The 21,850-nt window shown below is 43.1% G+C and overlaps 1 protein-coding gene across 3 annotated transcripts in view; it reads left to right on the plus strand.

The window, feature by feature from the left end:
* Positions 1 to 21,850, plus strand: part of LOC139380381 (PMS1 homolog 1, mismatch repair system component) — a 65,601-nt gene that overhangs the window by 2,774 nt on the left and 40,977 nt on the right. For 2 of the 3 annotated variants that reach the window (XM_071123011.1, XM_071123012.1), the window contains exons 3-9: positions 2,382 to 2,564; positions 2,659 to 2,761; positions 2,884 to 3,047; positions 9,534 to 9,644; positions 19,083 to 19,205; positions 19,929 to 20,075; positions 20,478 to 21,292. In XM_071123011.1, coding sequence (XP_070979112.1) covers positions 2,382 to 2,564; positions 2,659 to 2,761; positions 2,884 to 3,047; positions 9,534 to 9,644; positions 19,083 to 19,205; positions 19,929 to 20,075; positions 20,478 to 21,292 — 1,646 coding nt within the window. Of the gene's footprint in view, positions 1 to 2,119; positions 2,248 to 2,381; positions 2,565 to 2,658; positions 2,762 to 2,883; positions 3,048 to 9,533; positions 9,645 to 19,082; positions 19,206 to 19,928; positions 20,076 to 20,477; positions 21,293 to 21,850 lie in introns of those variants that run through there. The other variant, XM_071123013.1, reaches the window with a different exon arrangement.

Consider the following 21,850-nt stretch of genomic DNA (forward strand, 5'->3'; position numbering starts at 1 on the left):
AGCCTCCAGTCTTCTTGGGTATGACGCTACAAGCTTGGCACACCTATATTTGGGGAGATTCTCTCATTCTTCTCTGCAGATCCTCTCAAGCTCTGTAAAGCTGGATGGGGATCGTTGCTACACAGCTACAGTACCAGTCAAAGTTTGGACACAACTACTCATTCCATGGTTTTTCTTTATTTGTACTATTTTCTACATATTAGAATTTAGCGAAGACATGAAATAACACATATGGAATCATGTAGTAAGCAAAAAAAGTGTTAAATCAAAATATATTTTTCAGATTCTTCAAAGTAGTCACCCTTTGCCTTGATGACAGCTTTGCACAGTCTTGGCATTCTCTCAACCAGCTTCATGAGGTAGTCACCTGGAATGCATTTCAATTAACAGGTGTGCCTTGTTAAAAGTTAATTTGTGGACTTTCTTTCCTTAATGCATTTGACCCAATCAGTTGTGTTGTGGAAGGTAGGGGTGGTATACAGAAGATAGCCCTATTTGGTAAAAGACCAAGTCCATATTGTGGCAAGAACAGCTCAAATAAGCAAAGAGAAAAGATGGCGCTCTGGAGCAGGTTTTTAACAAGGATCTCTCTGTACTTTGCTCCGTTCATTTTTGCCTCATCCTGACTAGTCTCCCAGTCCCTGTCGCTGAAAAACATCCCCATTGCATGATGCTGCCACCACCATGCTTCATTGTGGGAATGGGGCCAGGTTTCCTCGACGTAACGCTTGGCATTCAGGTCAAAGAGTTCAATCTTGGTTTCAACAGACCAGAGAATCTTGTTTCTCATGTCTGATAGTCTTTAGGTGCCTTTTTGGCAAACTTCAAGCGGGCTGTCATGTGGCTTTTACTGAGGAGTGGCTTCTCTGGCCCTCTACCATAAAGGCCTGATTGGTGGAGTGCTGCAGAGATGGTTGTCCTTCTTTACAGTTTTCCCATCTCCACAGAGGAACTCTATAGCTCTGTCAGAGTGACCATCAAGTTCTTGGTCACCTCCCTGCCAAGGCCCTTTTCCCCTTATTGCTCAGTTTGGCTTGGCTGCCAGCTCTAGGAAGAGTCTTGGTGGCTCCAAACGTCTTCCATTTAGGAATGAGAGGCTTTTGGGTTTTGGAGACCTTCAATGCTGCAGACATTTTTTTGGTTCCCTTCCCAAGATCTGTGCTTTGACACAATCCTGTCTCGGAGCTCTGTGGACAATTCCTTTGACCTCATGGCTAGGTTTTTGCACTGACATTTACTGTCAACTGTGAGACTTTATTTAGACGTGTGCCTTCCAAATCCATGAACAAACAATTGAATTTACAACAGGTGGACAATCACTTTGTAGAAACAGCTCAAGGATGATCATTGGAAACAGGATGCACCTGAGCTCAATTTAGAGTCTCATCGCAAAGGGTCTGAATACTTATGTAAATAATGTATTTTTGTTTTCTATTTTGAATACATTTGCAAAAATGTCTAAACCTGTTTTCACTTTGTCATTATGGGGTATTGAGTGTAGATTGCTGAGGAAAATACATGATTTGGTCCATTTTAGAATAAGGCTGTAATATAACAATGTGGAGAAAGTCTAGGAGTATGAGTACTTTCCGAAGGCCCTGTGTGTTTGCAATGGTTTTGTGTTGGAGATGATGAATGAGGTTGAAAAGTGGCAGAATTGCCCTTTTTAAGGTATGCTGTTTAACCTGTCATGATAAAATGAATAGCTAGCAACACACACTGTCTCCAACTCCCAATTACTGTCTGAAATGGTTGTAGTGTACTAATGGTCATGTCATCTGAATTCCTAAGATATTTTCCCATTTCGAGTGGGCTCAGCTCACCTGCTCTCAGTGTGAGCTTGTTTTTCTTGGCATGGCGGAATACTTGAGTTCACTCTCATCAATGCAGTCTTTGCCCACTTCAAAGCCATTTCTTAATGAGCTGTCAGCAGTAATACTTTCAGGCAGCACAGCCAGCCTCTGAGGACATAGTGAAGCTTTTTTATTGGACTAATATTTCTAACTCTTCTCCTATATTGCCAAGAGGGAAGCAAATCCACTTATGAAGAGGAAGACATTTTTCCGGAACTGTGAACAACACATCGTCAATATCAAATGCCTCCAAGCATCTAGCACATCTAGCCTGTATGGAAGGAAGCTAATGTTTTATTGAAGCACAATTGATTATTTTCTTGTACTTCCTCCTCTTGAATTGGAAACTAAGCTGCAGTGGACACTAAAATATGATCAGATCAACCCACAAAAGGTACTTTTAAGGTCTTAGGTGTTAATAGGACCCAAAACTAAATCTGCTTTTGAGAGACTTTTGAAGGGACTACACTGAACTAACTACAATTTCTTATGAACTGCATTCTGTTTTTTGTTTATGTCATGTCTTAGGAGAATTATGGTTTTGATCGAATAGAAATCAGAGACAATGGCTCTGGCATCAAAGCTGCTGATACTGCTGTGATGGCTGTGCAACACTACACCTCTAAGATCTGCAGCCACGATGACCTGGAGCACCTGGCAACATATGGCTTCAGAGGAGAGGCCCTGGGCTCTATCTGCGCTGTGGCAGAGGTCAGATATATCTGTCTTTTAGACAATTCTCCTCCAAAAAGTCAAAAGCGGAACTAAGTAGCTGTGATAGATTTGTCCCATTGACTCCCACCAGGTAGCTGTCACGACAAAGACGTCAGAGGACGACGTCGGGACCCAATACACGCTTGACCTCACGGGAAGTATTGTTTCCCAGAAGCCCTCTCACCTAGGGCAAGGTTTGGCTTTTTCCTTTTTACTGAAACGGACGATCCATTCCGTCCGATTCCAGCAATATTTATTATGTATACTTGACAGAGAGAAATGTTATGGGTAGACATGAACTTTGATGTCTTTTCAGGTACCACAGTCTGTGCGCTGAAGCTGTTTAAGAATCTCCCAGTGAGGAGGCAGTACTATGCCAACACGAAGAAGTGCAAGGAGGAGTTGAAGAAGGTGCAGGACCTGCTCATGGCCTATGCCATTATAAAACCAGAGCTGAGACTCACCCTCACTCACAATAAGGTACAACTTCTTTCTCATTATTTATGAATCTTATACTTCTTACCACAAGGTGTCCTCATCTGTCTGTATATTCCATGAAACCAATCCCTGCATACCACCTCCCAATAATCACTGTTTAGAGTGTTGTTAATGCTGTGTGTGATTTGATACGTTAGTGGTGTCTTGATGGGACTTAAAATGGTAGATCATCTTATTCCAGGGATGTGTTTCTCTCCGTACAAACACAATTCGATACACATCTTGTTACATGGGCTCCGATACCATACAGGTACGATACTTTTAGTTTGAAACGATTGGCTCTGTCTCAGCTGACTTCTGAGCTGTGTGTTTTGTATGATGTAGTGTGTGAGCTGAGCCATAGGGCAGACTGAGCATCTACCACAATCAGATGAGGGGGGCAATTGATCTGAAATTCTCATCACCCAGTGATTTAACTTGTCATATATAAGATCAAATTGTTTTGAGCTAGTAATATGTCATTTGGAAATGAGCAATGACCTACATAGCCAATTAATACACTGCTCAAAAAAATAAAGGGAACACTAAAATAACACCTTAGATCTGAATGAATGAAATATTCTTAAGTACTTTTTTTCTTTACATAGTTGAATGTGCTGACAACAAAATCACACAAATGATCAATGGAAATCAAATTTATCAACCCATGGAGGTCTGGATTTAGAGTCACACTCAAAATTAAAGTGGAAAACCACACTACAGGCTGATCCAACTTTGATGTAATGTCCTTAAAACAAGTCAAAATGAGGCTCAGTAGTGTGTGTGGCCTCCACGTGCCCGTATGACCTCCCTACAACGCCTGGTCATGCTCCTGATGAGGTGGCGGATGGTGGTCTCCTGAGGGATCTCCTCCCAGACCTGGACTAAAGCATCCGCCAACTCCTGGATAGTCTGTGGTGCAACGTGGCGTTGGTGGATGGAGCGAGACATGATGTCCCAGATGTGCTCAATTGGATTCAGGTCTGGGGAATGGGCGGGCCAGTCCATAGCATCAATGCCTTCCTCTTGCAGGAACTGCTGACACACTCCAGCCACATGAGGTCTTGCATTAGGAGGAACCCAGGGCCAACCGCACCAGCATATGGTCTCACAAGGGCTCTGAGGATCTCATCTCGGTACCTAATGGCAGTCAGGCTACCTCTGGCGAGCACATGGAGGGCCGTGCGGCCCCCCCAAAGAAATGCCACCCCACACCATGACTGGCCCACCGCCAAACCTGTCATGCTGGAGGATGTTGCAGGCAGCAGAACGTTCTCCACGGCGTCTCCAGACTCTGTCACGTCTGTCACGTGCTCAGTGTGAACCTGCTTTCATCTGTGAAGAGCACAGGGCGCCAGTGGCGAATTTGCCAATCTTGGTGTTCTCTGGCAAATGCCAAACGTCCTGCACGGTGTTGGGCTGTAAGCACAACCCCCACCTGTGGACGTCGGGCCCTCATACCACCCTCATGGAGTCTGTTTCTGACCGTTTGAGCAGACGCATGCACATTTGTGACCTGCTGGAGGTCATTTTGCAGGGCTCTGGCAATGCTCCTCCTTGCACAAAGGCGGAGGTAGCGGTCCTGCTGCTGGGTTGTTGCCCTCCTACGGCCTCCTCCACGTCCCCTGATGTACTGGCCTGTCTTCTGGTAGCGCCTCCATGCTCTGGACACTACGCTGACAGACACAGCAAGCCTTCTTGCCACAGCTCGCATTGATGTACCATCCTGGATGAGCTGCACTACCTGAGCCACTTGTGTGGGTTGTAGACTCCGTCTCATGTTAGCACTAGCGTGAAAGCACCGCCAGCATTCAAAAGTGACCAAAACATCAGCCAGGAAGCATAGGAACTGAGAAGTGGTCTGTGGTCACCACCCGCAGAACCACTCCTTTATTGGGGGTGTCTTGCTAATTGCCTGTAATTTCCACCTGTTGTCTATTCCATTTTCACAAACCCATGTGAAATTTATTGTCAATCAGTGTTGCTTCCTAAGTGGACAGTTTGATTTCACAGAAGTGAGATTGACTTGGAAGTACATTGTGTTGTTTAAGTGTTCCCTTTATTTTTTTGAGCAGTGTATAACACAGCTTTGGATTTCACCCCTGTCACAAAAGCGAATGTTTTTGACCGTTTGGAACTTTACGGAGGAGAGCTGCTCTCTTCTCCCGTTCAGACCAGTGCAGCTCACAAAAATGATTGCTGTCCTTGTTATGAAATGACACTTTTACCCTGTTCATGTAATGACCGAAAAAAAAACTATTAGCAGTAACATGTTCAATCAGCGAGATGTGAATTGTGTCCACCCCGGTAGCCCACACAGCTCTACCGGTAAAAACACTATTTTCTACAGCGCATTTGGTAACAATGACCCAGCAAATTACATTGGTTGTCCCGCATTAAAGCCTATGATTTTAATATTGTGAAAGCCATTTTACATCTGAACATCTGAATGCTGAAGGTGCAGCACAGGTGTAGCCTACGAATATTAGAACAGGGATAGGGTAGGCCTAGCTACCTCACAGCTGCTCACGCCATTGAGTCTCCCGCGCTGTGCGCACATCTGACTTGTAGATCAGTGTCATACGCAGGTACAGTGTCTTCAGAAACCATTCATACCCCTCGACTTATTCCATATTTTGTTGTGTTACAGCCAGAGTTCAAAATGGATTACATGTATTTTTTTCTCACCCATCTGCATACAATACCCCATAATGACAAAGTAAAAACAAGTTTCTTGACATTTGTGCAAATTTATTGAAAATGAAATACAGAAATGTAACTTACACTGAACGAAAATATAAACGCAACATTCAACAATTTCAAAGATTTGACTAAGTTACAGTTCATATAAAGGAATCAGTCAAATGAAATTAGGTCATTAGACCCTCATCTATGGATTTCACATATGCATGTGTTGGTCACAGATGCCTTATTAAAAAATAAAAGGTAGGGGTGTAGATCAGAAAAACAGTTCGCATCTGGGGTGTCGCGCTGCATTGGTCACATCTCCTGTTGCATAGAGTTGATCAAGCTGTTGATTGTGGCCTGTGGAATGTTGTCCCACTCCTCTTCAATGGCTGTGCGAAGTTGCTGGATATTAGTGGGAACTGGAACACACTGTTATACACCTCAATCCAGAGCATCCCAAACATGCTCCTTGGGTGGGAACATGTCTGGTAAGTATGCAGGCCATGGAAGAACTGGGGCATTTTTAGCTTCCAGGATTTGTGTACAGATCCTTGCGACATGGGGCCGTGCATTATCATGCTGGAACGTGGTGATGGCGGCAGATGAATGGTACAACAATGGGCCTCAGGATCTCGTCACAGTATCTCTGTGCATTCAAATTGCCATCAATAAAATGCAATTGTGTTCGTTGTCCGTAATACCATACACGCTGTCTGCCATCTGACCGGTACAGTTGAAACCGGGATTCATCTGTGAAGAGCACACTTCTCCAGCATGCCAGTGGCCATTGAAGTTTAGCATTTACCTACTTACTGACTTTATTGTCCCCATGGGGAAATTTTGTTGCAGTGTACACATTTAAAGTGGCGTTTAAATACAAAACAAAATTGACAACTTTCATAACAGTTACATACCAATTAAAGTCCGGAAGTAGTTCAAAGTCCGGGTACAGGGGGTGGCTTGGGTCTAAAATGATTTTGTGAGCCTTGCGGAGGGCCCATCCAGGCCTGTCTATTTGACTCCTTCATTTGCCAAATGAAGTCGGTTACAATGCATATCTGCAGTCAATTCAAGACATTGAGGACGACGAGTTCGCAAATGAGCTTCCCTGTGACAATTTGTGCAGGAATTCTTTGTTTGTGCAAACCCAAAGTTTCATAAGCTGTCCGGGTGGCTGGTCTCATGATCCAGCAGGTGAAGAAGCCAGATGTAGAGGTCCTTGGCTGGTGTGGTTACACGTGGTCTGCGGTTGTGAGGCCGGTTAGACGTACTGTCAAATTCTCTAAAATGACGTTGGAGGGGGCTTATGGTGGAGAAATTAACATTCAATTCTCTGACAACACCTCTGATGGGCATTCCTGCAGTCAGCATGCCAATTACACACTCCCTCAACTTGAAACATCTGTAATGATCATGCTAATTTAATAAGTTACTTGATATGCCACACCTGTCAGATCAAATTGTATTGATCACATACACATGTTTAGCAGATGTTATTGTGGGTGTAGCGAAATGTTTGTTTCTAGCTCTGACAGTGCAGTAATATACTAACAAGTAATATCTAAACATTTCACAACATATACCCAATACACACACATCTAAGTAAAGGAATGATGAATTAAGAATATATAAATATTTGGACGAGCAATATCAGAGCGACAGACTAAGATACAGTATATACATATGAGATAAGTAATGCAAGATATGTAAACATTATTAAAGTGACTAGTGTTCGATTTATTAAAGTGGCCAGTGATTTAGATTATCTTGGCAAAGGAGAAATACGTGCATGGAACATTTTCTGGGATCTTTTATTTCAGACGAGCACGCACTTCTGTCATCATTTTGCTTTGATTGGCTTGTTAAGGATCATATCACCTTAACCGACACCCACTACAATTTGCATACTGCCCCAACAGATCCAGGGATGACGCAAACGCAATGCACACTGCCCTATCCCATCTGGACAAGAGGAATACCTACCTACCTATGTAAGAATGCTGCTCATCAACTACAGCTCAGCTTTCAAGACAATAGGGCCCTCCAAGTTCATCACTAACCTCGGGGCCCTGAGTCTGAACCCTGCCCTGTATAACTGGGTCCTGGACTTCCTGACGGCCGACCCCAGGTGGCGAAGTTAGGCAACAACACCTACTCTACGCTGCTCTTCAACATAGGGTCCTGAGGCCCACTGTTATGCCATTCATCCGCCGCCATCACCTGTTTCAGCATGATAATGCATGGCCCCATGTCACAAGGATCTGTACACAATTCCTGGAAGCTAAAAATGGCCCAGTTCTTCCATGGGCTTCATACTCTCCAGGTGTGATCCAATGAGCATGTTTGGGATGCTCTGGATTGACATGGAACTGCATGTTCCAGTTCCCGCCAATGTCCAGCAACTTCACACAGCCATCGAAGAGGAGTGGGGCAACATTCCACAGGCCACAATCAACAGCCTGATGCACTTTATGCAAAGGATATGTCTCGCTGCATGTGGCAAATGGTCACACCAGATACTGACTGGTTTTCTGATACACGCCTCTACTTTTTTAAAGGGATCTGTGACCAACAGATGCATATCTGTATGTAAAATCCATAAATTAGGGCCTAATGACTTTATTTCAATTTACTGATTTCCTTTATATGAACTGTAACTGTATTCAAATCTTTGAAATTGTTGCATGTTTTATATATATATATATATATATATATATATATATATATTTTTTTTTTTCGGTGTATATATTTATATTCCAGACTCTGACATTGCTCATTCTTTTGGGGTTTGTGTGTGTTTTTGTTTTGTTAGGTATTACTGCACTGTTGGAGCTAGATACAAAAGCATTTCACTGAACATCTGCAAATAGTGTACGCCGCCAATACAATTTGATTTTGAGATTCAGTTTCAGTCATTGGCCACTTGGAATAAAATAATAGGGGAGGGAGTCAGAGGAGTTACTCGACCGCCGTATACTTTTCATTGAAATCACTCGGAGATCATCAAGGGAGGAGTGTGTCCCCATTTCATGGCACTAGCACTTGGGAGACATATCCCGTATCCCGAACTTTGCACTTCAGCCTGTGTTGGGTTTCATGGCTTCTCCAAGTGCTTTTTACGGGAGTGATCCGTTTACAGTCACTAAATAGCATATTTCATTGCATAGACGTGTGCTGCTGCGGGCAGCATGCTTACAGAAATCAACACCCTGGAGATGTACTCGTTGGTGGACACCAATGACAGGGCCACCCGTGGGTGTGAATGTGTTTGCTTTTTCTCCTGGACTACTTTCCTCTCATACATCTGACACGAAGGAAAATCTGAGGAATCCGTGCCTCGGTGGAGGTTGCACAGTGATGAGGAAGATTGTGTAACCTTGTGGCCACTGTGGTCAACTTTCATTATGCAGTGCACATTGATCCATTGGGTTGAATAATATGCTCAGACAACATGCTGATTTTGAGAATGTGAACTAGTGTCTGTTTTACAAGCTCCAAGGTGCTAGCACAGACTCGCTGATTCAGTAGAACTGCTCTTACAGTATGTGACCTAACATATGCACCAGTGTTCACTAACTTGTTCTCTAGCCTTCCCCAAACCCCCTGGTCTGGTTCAGGTCTTTCTGGAACAGTTGACACCGTAAACCTCTCTCTTAGCCCCTCTTGTGCCACCACACAGGTAAGGGAAGTGCTACAGGAGAGGCTTTGACTGGTGGTCAGCGTCTACTGTCTTGATTTCGAGATCCGGCAGGTGGTCTTTTTTTAGCCAGACTGAAAATAAGCTGCTACGTGTTGTTGCAGGTGGTGGTGTGGCAGAAGGCCAAGGTGTCCGATCACAGGATGGCTCTCATGGCTACACTGGGGCCCAACGCTGTGGCCCACCTGCTCCCCGTCCACCATCAACAACCAGAGGTCAGTCAAAGACTCACACCAGCATCACTCTGTCATGGGACTGGTCCAACCAAACCGGTAATCATAGATAAAACGCTTCTGTCGTACTACAATAATGCAATTTAACTATGCTAAATAAGTGAAAAACAGAAATTGGATATGAGTTCTACAACACAGCTTAGGACCAATGTGTAGTCTCAACATGGAATTGGATCAAGCAAAGCTACACATTAGCCACAGTCAAGGGCTTTAATGTTATACCTCAGTCCTAAAATATGTGAGCAGGTGGCTGTTCTTGGAGGTGTCCACACAGAGCTTGACTTAAACATTGCTGGTTTTGCGGTACTGTCCCCTCCTGCAGTGCTCAATGACACCAATTACTATTTTATTGACTTCTGTATCTCCTAAAAGTACACATCACAGTCACTTTAAAAAACATTTGTATATATTTCTTTACAATAAGTGCCCTGCCTCCAATATAGAAAGAGGACATGTAAAGAGTCGGAGCACCATTTGGCTCAAATGACGTGTGATGCAAATGGAAGGGGCAATCATGAAACGATACACCATAACTGTCTTTACAAGAAAAGGCCATTCGAACCCTTGTGACAAATGTGGCACTGAATTAAATTCGAAGAGATTGTGTGACCCCCGTGGTGCATGTGGATGATGGCCCAGTGTCATAGAGAGACATGGCACGGCTGCACTGGCACCCAGCCACTCGTCCTCCCACTGCCCTCCAGTCTTGGCCAACACCAAGTTTCCCCAGAGACCCTCTCTCCATATCCTGGGTGTGTTCCACAGTGCATGGACCTTGCTCTGGATGGTGGTGGTTCAGCTGCAGAACGGACAGGTCCACCATGTTTGTGACTGACTGCAAGTGAGAAATACTAGACAGCAAGCTTGGTAAATGACTGCACCAAGAACTCCTGATTTCAAGCCAGTATAGGATGTTGGTTGGCTGTTCGGCAGCTACGTCTATGCCCAAAAAGGGCATAGTTGTGTGAGATTTGCTTTGTTGCTGGTAATTGAGTTGGCTGTGGAGCGGTAACTTTCTGCTTTGTCATTGTAGGTGTTGTGTGGCTGCTACCTGCCGTGCATCTCTCGGCTAATGTGGCCTGACAGATACGGAGCACAAGTCCCTTTCCCTTGTTTGCTTTTGTTGTTGTTTTTCAGCAGGACTCTGGGTCCTAGTTATGAGAAGGACCATTGGCCTTTGTCCTCCCGGTAGCAGTGAAAGAACGCTTATTGGCTCCCCTTCATTCGCCGAAGCTTAGCGATCACGGAATCCAGTTCATAGATTCTGGAAAGTTGATGTAGGGGCCATGCCTCTTGTGGAACAAAATGTGACGCTCATTTTGGCAACGTGACAACACACAACCATGCCCTTTGGTGCAAAGGTACCATTGGTGCTCCCATAACTTGACCTAATTAGATAATGAGCAGAACAAGAGGAAACCACATCTACACTAAAGTTCAAAAGTTTGGGTTCACTTAGAAATGTCCTTGTTTTTCAAAGAACACATTTTTTTGTCCATTAAAAGAACATAAAATTGATCAGAAATACAATGTAGACATTGTTAATGTTGTAAATGACTATTGTAGCTGGAAATGGAAGAATTTGTTTTATTTTTATGGAATAGGCATACAGAGGCCCATTATCAGCAACCATCACTCCTGTGTTCCAATGGCACGTTGTGTTAGCTAATCCAAGTTTAGCATTTTAAAAGGCTAATTGATCATTAGAAACCCTTTTGCAATTATGTTAGCACAGCTGAAAACCTTTGTGCTGATTTTAAAGAAGCAATAACACTGGCCTTCTTCAGACTAGTTGAGTATCTGAAGCATCAGCATTTGTGGGTTCGATTACAGGCTCAAAATGGCCAGAAACAAAGACCTTTCTTCTGAAACTCATCAGTCTATTCTTGTTCTGAGAAATAAAGGCTTTTCCATGTGACAAATTGCCAAGAAACTGAATATCTCGTACAACGCTGTTTACTACTCCCTTCACAGAACAGTGCAAACTGTCTCTAACCAGAATAGAAAGAGGAGTGGGAGGCCCCGGTGCACAACTGAGCAAGAGAACAAGTACATTAGTGTCTAGTTTGAGAAACCGATGCCTCACAAGTCCTCAACTGGCAGCTTCATTAAATAGTACCCGCAAAACACCAGTCTCAACGTAAACAGTGAAGCGGCGACTCCGGGATGCTGTCCTTCTAGGCAGAGTTGCAAAGAAAAAGCCATATCTCAGACTGGCCAATAAAATGAAAAGATGAGGATGGGCAAAAGAACACATACACTGGACAGAGGAACTCTGCCTAGAAGGCCAGCATCCCGGATTTGCCTCTTTACTGTTGACGTTGAGACTGGTGTTTTGCGGGTACTATTTAATGAAGCTGCCAGTTGAGGACTTTTTTTAATCAGGACATTTTTCAGCTGTGCTAACATAATTACAAAAGGGTTTTCTAATGATCAAATTGTTTTTTTTACAATGCTAAATTTGGATTAGATAACACAACGTGCCATTGGAACATGAGAGTGATGGTTGCTGATAATGGGCCATTGTACGCCTATGTAGATATTCCATTAAAAATCAGCCGTTTCCAGCTACAATAGTAATTTACAACATTAATAATGTCTACACTGTATTTATGATAAATTCGATGTTATTTTAATGGACAGAATGTGCTTTTTTTTCAAGAACTAAGACATTTCTAAGTGACCACAAACTTTAGAACGGTAGTGTACGTGCAAATCCACAAATGGCATTGCATCAATGAACTGGCTTTTCATTTACTATGTGTTACGTTATGAGAAGTTTTGCATTGCTCATTAAAATGAGCAGTGTGCCGATCTAAAACAAAAACAATGTGTCCCTGGAACTACATCTTTCATGTGTGAGGATAGTGTGTTGTTTTGTGGTACCACATTACATATAGCTCAGCTACATCGATAGCTTTGCAATAACATTAGCCTTAGGCTCATGAAACTCATTATCCAGTTAAGGATATGTTTTTGTCTACCAATTTTGATTTTTTTCTCAACATTCTTAGAATGTCCTATAGACCCACCTTTTTAATTTATGCGGTGAGAGGTCTGCTTGAGTAATCAGTCATTAGCCAGGGAGAGATGATCACTCATCGGGTAGGACACCAAGCCAAGATGTGTTCCAGTTCCGCGCTCATGGGTGTGACACGTGCAGACAGACTGGGGAACACAGCCAGGCCTGCTGCTCAGGTCACCTGAGAAAAGTTTGACTCAATCTTAGGACCCTGGCCTGTGTCAATCCTAGGACCTCTGTTTTTCAGATTTAGGTAGGTTGTCTTGCAGATTTCATATCTCAGACAGTTCTCACTTGGTTTGTTTAGTTATTTTCCCTTAACCTTGGTGCCTACTATATTTAACTATTTCATCTTTGGCAAGACATTGTTTTGACTTAAAAAAAATACAAATAAAATGTACCCCCCTTTTCTCCCCAATTCCGTGGTATCCAATTGTTAGTAGTTACTATCTTGTCTCATCGCTGCAACGAAGGTCGAAAGCCATGCGTCCTCCGAAACACAACCCAACCAAGCTTCACTGCTTTTTAACACAGCGGGCATCCAACCCGGAAACCAGCCGCACCAATGTGTCGGAGGAAACACCGTGGACCTGGTTAGCGTGCACTGCGCCCGGCCCGCCACAGGAGTCGCTGGTGCGCGATGAGACAAGGATATCCCTACCGGCCAAACCCTCCCTAACCCGGACGACGCTAGGCCAATTGTGCGTCGTCCCCATGGACCTCCCGGGCCCGGCCGGCTGCGACAGAGCCTGGGCTCGAACCCAGAGTCTCTGGTGGCACAGGCTGTTTGACATATTTTGTATAAAAATATACTCATTGTCACTCCTTGATTGAGTGGACGCATCAAGAGGCTTAGCTGTAAGTGTGTCAACGAGTATCTGCGGGGAACCTGGGTCAGTTTTTTTTTTCTGTACTACTTTTGTAATTACGAGATCGGGGTCCTGTGGCAGTGAACACTGCTGCCAATGAGGCCCAGATTACCTCTACACGACTCTGCCTCGAATAACCAAGCTCATTCATGGCCAGGTAGTCTGTGGGCAGGATCACCTGCATCAAAGTAATTGACAAATATTTTAATGGAAAAGTATACATGGCGGCTGTTAAGGTTTCAATGCCAGTAATTAGAGTTCGTTAAAACTCCAATTATATGGCCCTAATGCTTGTTAATTTAGAATTGTTTGCCTGAGTTATGCAGTACACCGTGGATAATTTGAGTAATTTGGAGCTGGTCCTCTTTTCACCAACACTTTTGTCTATCACATGCCACCAACAGAAACTGTTTTCTAGAATTAAGAAGCTTGGAAACAGCAGTTTGATGTCATTGGTTGTCCAAACAGTTTTCAAGTGTGAACACGTGATGTTTCTTTTGAATAAAAAAACATGTGAGTCCTTAAAGGGATATTTCACCCAAATTACAAAATGACTTTGGTTTCCTTACCCTGTAAGCAGTCTATGGACCTGGTATGGCAGCAAGCCATGCTTTTGTTTAGTTTCCCTAAGCACTGTTTCCACTTTCTAATGTTTTAGCATTTGTGGCAAAAATCCCATTCAAGTCATGGGACCGATATGGGCATTTTTCATGCATTATGTCCAAATCATCTGAAATTATCTAAAATTGATTGTGAAGCTCAACAAATGCACTTATAGATGATTTGAACATGTGAGAAAAATGTTAATATCAGTCCCATGACTTGAATGGGATTTGTGCCACAAATGCCAAAGAGTTAGCATATGGAAACTGTCCCAGGGAAACTAAACCAAAGCATGGATTGCTGTCATGCCTTGTTCAAAGATAGACATAGGAAACTAATATGTAATTTGGCTGAACTATCCCTTTAAATATGTGAAATCGTTAAGGATCTGGCATGAATCAATTTGAAAGTGTACTTTTTTAAAATCTCAAAGTCCCTGAGACTAGATTGTTCAAAGACTTGGTTTTAAGTTATTTTTAAGATTTTGGCGTGAAATGTTAAACATTCTAATGTTGGGTAACTGATTTTTGGTTAGAAAACACTAATGTAAGCTGTATTTTTTTTGTTTGTTGCCCTAGCACTACACTGCTGATTCACGTAATCAACTCATCAACAAGCTTTGATTATTTGAATCGGCTGTGTAGTGCTAGGGCAAAAACCAAAACGCGCTGGCCTAGGTAAACAAAAAAAGCATAGACTGTCTCTCCTTGTCTATAGAAGGAAACAAATAAGTATGTTTTTAATTTGGCTGAACTGTACCTTTAAAAAAATAAAAATAAAATAAAAATGTACATATTTTTTACATTTAAATTACAGATGCATTGTAAGTACAGTATCGGTACATATTGTTACAAATTATGCAAAAAGCATGTTTATTACATAGCTGCTGTAGTTAATGCGTACATTAAATCATGATGATAGAAAAACAAATTATCATCAAATGAGTACTACTAACAGATTTAAATTACTTTTGCCCAAGGGATCCATGGAATATGTTTAAACTGTGTACTATTACTAATATACAATATATGTTCATATCACTGGCCAACATGGGCCTGGGAGGCTCTGAGACATTGGTATCCACAGTACTCCACCAATTATACATTTTTCGACTCAGTACTTTAAATGCACTGTAATATAAGCTTAAAAACAGCAATGTTTTCTTTCTGCCTCATGGCAAAATGTGTAGAATTGCAGGATATTAGCTTGAAAAATGAAAAAATGTCTTTGTCATGCTAAGAGGCTAGCCTTTAAGTGTTATTAACCCAGGGGGTGAGACTTGGTTCGTCCAGCTGTGCACTGCAGATGTTATAGTAGAACTCCTTGTAGGGCTAGGTGATATATTGAATTAATTAGATTGTGTTAAAACAAATTTGAATTAATGTTCCAAATGCCTGTATCGCAAGAATTGAGTATTTTTTTATTTTTTTATACTTCTGTTTTTGAGTGTTTGTCTTTTTGGTCTCGTCTCCTTCATTCCTTCTGTACTGTGCATGTTCCCACTCGCACACAGACGCCAAGCCCCTCCCCCACAATAACAATGCAAATAAATATAACTTATTTCTCTCTGAATACAAGCAGTTTCAACTTGCTATTTGCATTTGAGGTTTAGTTCAACATAATCGGTCATATGGACCCTCACCCTTCATTTGGCAAATCCAACCATAATTCTATCCTGATTCCTGCTTACAAGCAAAAACTAAAGCAGGAAGTATCAGTGATTCGCTTGGTACGGAAGTGGGCAGTATGCTACACTACAGGACTGTTTTGCTAGTACAGACTGGAATATGTTACAGGATTCATCCAATGGCATTGAGGAGTATACCACTTCAGTCTTCCGGCTTCATCAATAAGTGCATCGACGGTGTTGTCCCAACAGTGACCCTACATACATTTCCCAACCAGAAGCCATGGATTACAGGCAACATCCACACCGAGCTGAAGGCTAGAGCTACCGCTTTCAAGGAGCGGGACACTAATCCGGCCGCTTATAAGAACTCCCGCTATGCCTTCCGATGAACCATCATACAGGCAAAGCGCCAATAAAAGACTAGGATTGAATCCTGTTACACTGGCTCTGATGCTTGTCGGATGTGGCAGGGCTTGAAAAATATTAACGACTACAAAGAGACACCCAGCGGCGAGCTGCCCAATGACGCGAGCCTACCAGACGAGCTAAATGCCATTTATGCTCGCTTCGAGGCAAGCAACACTGAAGCATGCATGAGCGCACCAGCTGTTCCGGATGACTGTGTGATCACGCTCTCCGTAGCCGATGTGAGTAAGACCTTTAAACAGCTCAACATTCACAAAGCCTTGGGGCCAGACAGATTACCAGGACGTGTACTCAAAGCATGCGAGGACCAACTGGCAAGTGTCTTCACTGACATTTTCAACCTCTTCCTGGCCGAGTCTGTAATACCTGCATGTTTCAAACAGACCACCATAGTCCCTGTGCCCAAGAAAGTGAAGGTAACCTGCCTAAATGAATACCGCCCCGTAGGACTCACGTCGGTAGCCACAAAGTGCTTTGAAAGGTTGGTCATGGCTCACATCAGCACCATCGTGCCGGAAAACCTAGACCACTCCAATTCGTATACCGCCCCAACAGATCCACAGATGACACAATCACATTCCACACTTCCTTTTCCCACCTGGACAAAAGGAACACATATTTGAGAATGCTGTTCATTGACTACAGCTCAGCGTTCAACACCATAGTGCCCACAAAGCTCATCACTAAGTTAAGGTCCCTGGGACTAAAAACATCCCTCTGCAACTGGATTCTGGAATTTGACGGGCTGCCCCAAGGTGGTAAGGGTAGGCAACAACACATCTGCCACACTGATCCTCAACACTGGGACCCCTCAGGGGTGCGTGCTTAGTCTCCTCCTGTACTCCCTATTCACCCACGACTGCATGGCCAAGTATGACTCCAACACCATCATTAAGTTTGCTGACGACCATAACAGTGGTAGGCCTGATCACCGACAACAATGAGACAGCCTATAGGGAGGAGGTTCGAGATCTGACAGTGTGGTTAATAACCTCGCCCTCAACGTGAGCAAGACAAAGGAGATGGTCATGGGCTACAGGAAAAGCCCATAAAATTGTCAGACTCCAGTCACCCAACTCATAGACTGTTCTCTCTACTACCGCATGGCAAGCGGTACCGGAGCTCCAAGTCTAGGACAAAAAGGCTCCTTAACAGCTTCCACCCCCAAGCAATAAGACTGCTGAACAATTAATCAAATGGATATCCAGACTATTACATTGACACGCCCCCCCCCCCCCCCTTTTGTTTTTACACTGCTGCTTCTCGCTGTTTATTATCAATGAATAGTCACTTTACCCCTACCTACATGTACACAATAAGTCTACTAACCTGTACCCCCTCACATTGACTCGGTACCGGTACCCCCTGTATATAGCCTCGTTATTTTTAATGTGTTTTTCTTTTTACTATTTTTACTTAAGAAAATATTTACTAAATCAATTAAACTCTTTCTTGAACTGCATTGTTAGTTGAGGGCTTGTAAGTAAGCGTTTCACGGTAAGATGTACCTGTTGTATTCGGCAAATAAAATTGGGTTATTTGTAAGGTCCCTCAGGTGAGCCAGGAATTTCAAACACAGATTCAACCACAAAGACCAGGGAGGTTTTTCAGTGCCTTGCAAAGAAGGGCACCCTTTTTTATTTTTTCGTTATTTTACCAGGTAAGTTGACTGAGAACACGTTCTCATTTACAAGCAACGACCTGGGAAGTAGTTAAAGGGAAGAGGAGGGGGATGAATGAGCCAATTGTAAACTGGGGATTATTAGATGACTGTGATGGTTTGAGGGCCAGATTGGGAATTTAGCCAGGACACTGGGGTTAACACCCCTACTCTTATGATAAGTGCCATGGGATCTTTTATGACCTCAGAGAGTCAGGACACCCGTTTAACGTCCCATCCGAAAGACAGCACCCTAAACAGGGCAGTGTCCTGGGGCATTTATTTATTTATTTTTTAGACCAGAGGAAAGAGTGGCTCCTACTTTCCCTCCAATACCACTTCCAGTAGCATCTGGTCTCCCATCCAGGGACTGACCACGACCAACCCTGCTTTGCTTCAGAAGCAAGCCAGCAGTGGTATGCAGGATGGTATGCTGCTTACTGAATTGGTAGATGGGTAGATGGTTAAAAAAATAAATCAAGCAGACATCGACTATCCATTTGAGCATAGTAACGTTATGAATTATTCTTTGGATGGTGTATCAATATACCCAGTAACTACTCAGTTGCCGGAGACAAAGGAAAACGCTCAGGGATGAGGCCAATGGTGACTTTAAAATAGCTGTAATCACTGCCAAAGGTGCTTCTACAAGGTATTGACTCGGGTGTGAATCCTTTATAGAATATAAATGAGATATTTCTCTATTTTATTTTCAATACATGTGAAAACATTTGTAAACTAAGTTTTCACTTTGTCATTATGGGGTATTGTGTGCAGATGGGTGAAAAACAAAATAAATGTAATCAATTTTGATTTCAGGCTGTAATGCAACAATGTGGATTAAGTCAAGGGGTATGAATTCTTTCTGAAGGCATTGTAATTGTGCGTCAAAGCTTATTTAGAGAGAGGTTTTAAAAATCGATGTGAATCGCCCATAAGTAGGAAAAATTCTAGATATTATTTTTTCGCAAAGCCCTAACTCCCTGTAATACATTTTTATCGCACGAGAGTTGTTCTGATTATGAGGGGGGGGTCCCTGATGAATTTGCTATCACAAAAGGGAACCCTTGTATTACATTCTACCTGCCTGTGTAATATGCATGTTAATTGGCACTTGGTATGAAGTGAGATCAAAATGTAACTGTAAAAAAATGTTTTGCACTGATAAATTGTTCCCCAGTTATTATGTTGATTTAATTTCTTTTAACAGATCGTAATTGATGGATTCTTTCCCAGACCTGGTATGGATTGCTCTTTAGCAAGCTCCAGTAACCCCGACAAAACATTTATCTTTGTGAATGATCGACCTGTCCACCAGAAGGATATCCTGAAGGTAAAAACATTTTTTGTATTAATGAAATGTACATATGTTTGTTTGTTTGGTTTAGGTAAAGGAAATCGGCAGCCAATGGGATAGAGGTGTTCTATAAACAAGAGCTTTTGAAGTTGCTTGGACAAAATATTTGTTGTCCTGTAATTGTACAGTGTGTATTCACTAGAGCTGGGACGATAAACCAAACATTATTGATCATACCGATCACTTATCGGTGGCATTTTGTTGATTTAGTTCATTATGATAAGTAGCCTACACTAGAGAAATTTGAAGTTTGAAAATAAGTAATTGTTCTAATATGGGTGATTTGTTAATGGGACAATTGATGTCTACAACCATCAAACTATTACTAGTAGTTTCAAGGATAATAAAAACATATTTTTTAAACAGTGGTACATATTAGTGTTATAAACCTATCATTCTATTTATTTTTATCACATCAATTCAGGCACTAGAAGCACACCCAGTAGTATTTTTTATTTTACATAAAGTCACTCCAGCTGAAGACGACAATGCATACAGAATAAAACCCAAAAGCTTATTTTCATTGCAGTCCTCTGAAGTATTACTTTGTCATCGTATAGGCCTGTCTATTATCCCCAATGTAGCTCTCTGTCATTTGATACTGTCACTTTTACAGTGTTGTAGCGTTTACATAACAAAGTGACGCATTGCTCATAGTATCATTGCAGTTCATATACCTTCTTTCTGCTTGACCATCAGGTGGTCCGGCAGCACTTCCTGGCTCAGTACCCGGCAGACTCTGCCCTCAATCGTTATCCCACTGTGATGCTCAATATCACTGTTCCCTCATCCACTGTAGACGTTAACCTGACACCCGACAAGACCCAGATTCTGCTCCAGAACAAGGTGCCGTTTTCTATTATTTTATCCATTTCCTTGCAGACCGGTTGAAAGATTTCCTTACGTGTAGCCTCTGCGGTATAGCAAGGAATCCACGTACTTGCTTTGGCTAGTAAACGTTACGGTCTCTTAACTTTTTAACTTCTCTTAAATGTAACTCCTCAAAACAACTTGATTTGATTTTATAAAAATAGAAAGTGCTGACCGTAAACAGTAAGTTGACAATCAGTTCTGCACCCACCACCATTTGAAATAAGAGGAGCTGACCAGTGCTGTAACAGTGCTGAACAGTTACCTGGTTGCACAGCCATTTCCTGTAAAACAGAAAGGGAATAGTGAACAGCATGGGCATTCGTGTGTGTGTGTGTGTGTGTGTGTGGTATTTCTCACTGAGACTTTGACTCTCAGGTGGCTGTGCTGGCTGCAGTGGAGACGCTGTTGGTTTCCTTCTATGGCCCTGGGTTGGGGTCTGCCACTGAGGCTCCACCAGTCACTACAGAATATGATGGAGGCAGCGGCCTGCATGCTGGCCCATCACTGGGCGACTGTAGGGGAAACGCTGAGTTAGAGGACAGTCTTGCGGAGCACAGTGTCAGAGTGGCCAAAGCTCCATCTGACTGCAGTGATGGCCCTCTATCCAGGGTAGTGGCTGGTGACCAGACAGCAGACACTAGCTCCTCCTCTTCCTCTGAAGACTGGATAGTCAACCTAAATCCAGGGGACTTTGACCTGGCATTTCCACAATTGGAAGATTACATGGCTTCGACCGGCACCGGGACAACAGATCCAGGCACGGCCAAAGGCCTGGAGAGGCTCGACAACCACGACCAAGGTCATGACAAAGGCAAAGACGTTGAGCAGTTATCAGCAGTGAGTTGGAGCCGAGGAACAGCTCTGACAGACCCCTCCACAGGCGAGCCGTTGCAGCCCGTCAAGATCCACCTGGCCACCGGATGGAGCAGTGACCTTGGCCAGGTCAAGGCCAAGGGTCAGAGCAGCCCTGGCAAAAAGGTGTCCAACGCTATAACGGAGAAACGGGCGGCGCTGACGGCCTACGACTTGATCAATAACCGTGCCATGAGGACACCCCTGTCCCCTGCCGCCCTGTTTGAGAGGGAGACCCGGGCATCGGTTCTCCAGGAGAAGCCCACAGCCAGCCTCCAGGACATCACCACTGCCGTGCAGGAGCGATGGAAAAACCTGGGGGAGGAGGACCGAAAAAAGTGGGTTTCCAGACTTCACTTTTGAAGCAGTTGTTTCCATTTGTTATTATTAGCAAGGCAAAAAAAAGAAAGGTTGACCTGTCACTTGCATGTGTAAAATATGGCCCAGGAAATTTTGCTTGGCATATTCATGTTGCTACCCAGACAGAGAATTGTTGAGATGAGCTATGTTTATATTTTCCAGACAACTGAATCTGATTACTAGGTTACATGGTCAATATTTTCCACTGTAAAACAGGTATTCTGCATGATGAAATATCTCCCCTTTTTCCAAAGCATTCCATGCATCTTAGGCACTCAAAAGTATTTTGCTAGTCAGACGCTTAACAGATTTAACTTAATATTCTGTATGTGGACACGCACTGACCCTCTCCTCTGTCTCGCCCGTTTGGTGTGGCTTATTCCTAGTTGAAGACGTCAGAAAGATCTTAATCAGCAAGTGCAAAAGATGGGCCACATTTCAGATGCATCAAAAAAGTCTTGATTTATGAATATGTTCTAGTATTTCGATTTGTTGCGTTTTCGACAAATAATAAGATGTAGGCGAACGAAACGGAT

This window comes from Oncorhynchus clarkii, chromosome 22 (genome assembly GCF_045791955.1).
Source record: "Oncorhynchus clarkii lewisi isolate Uvic-CL-2024 chromosome 22, UVic_Ocla_1.0, whole genome shotgun sequence".
Classification (NCBI taxonomy): domain Eukaryota; kingdom Metazoa; phylum Chordata; class Actinopteri; order Salmoniformes; family Salmonidae; genus Oncorhynchus; species Oncorhynchus clarkii.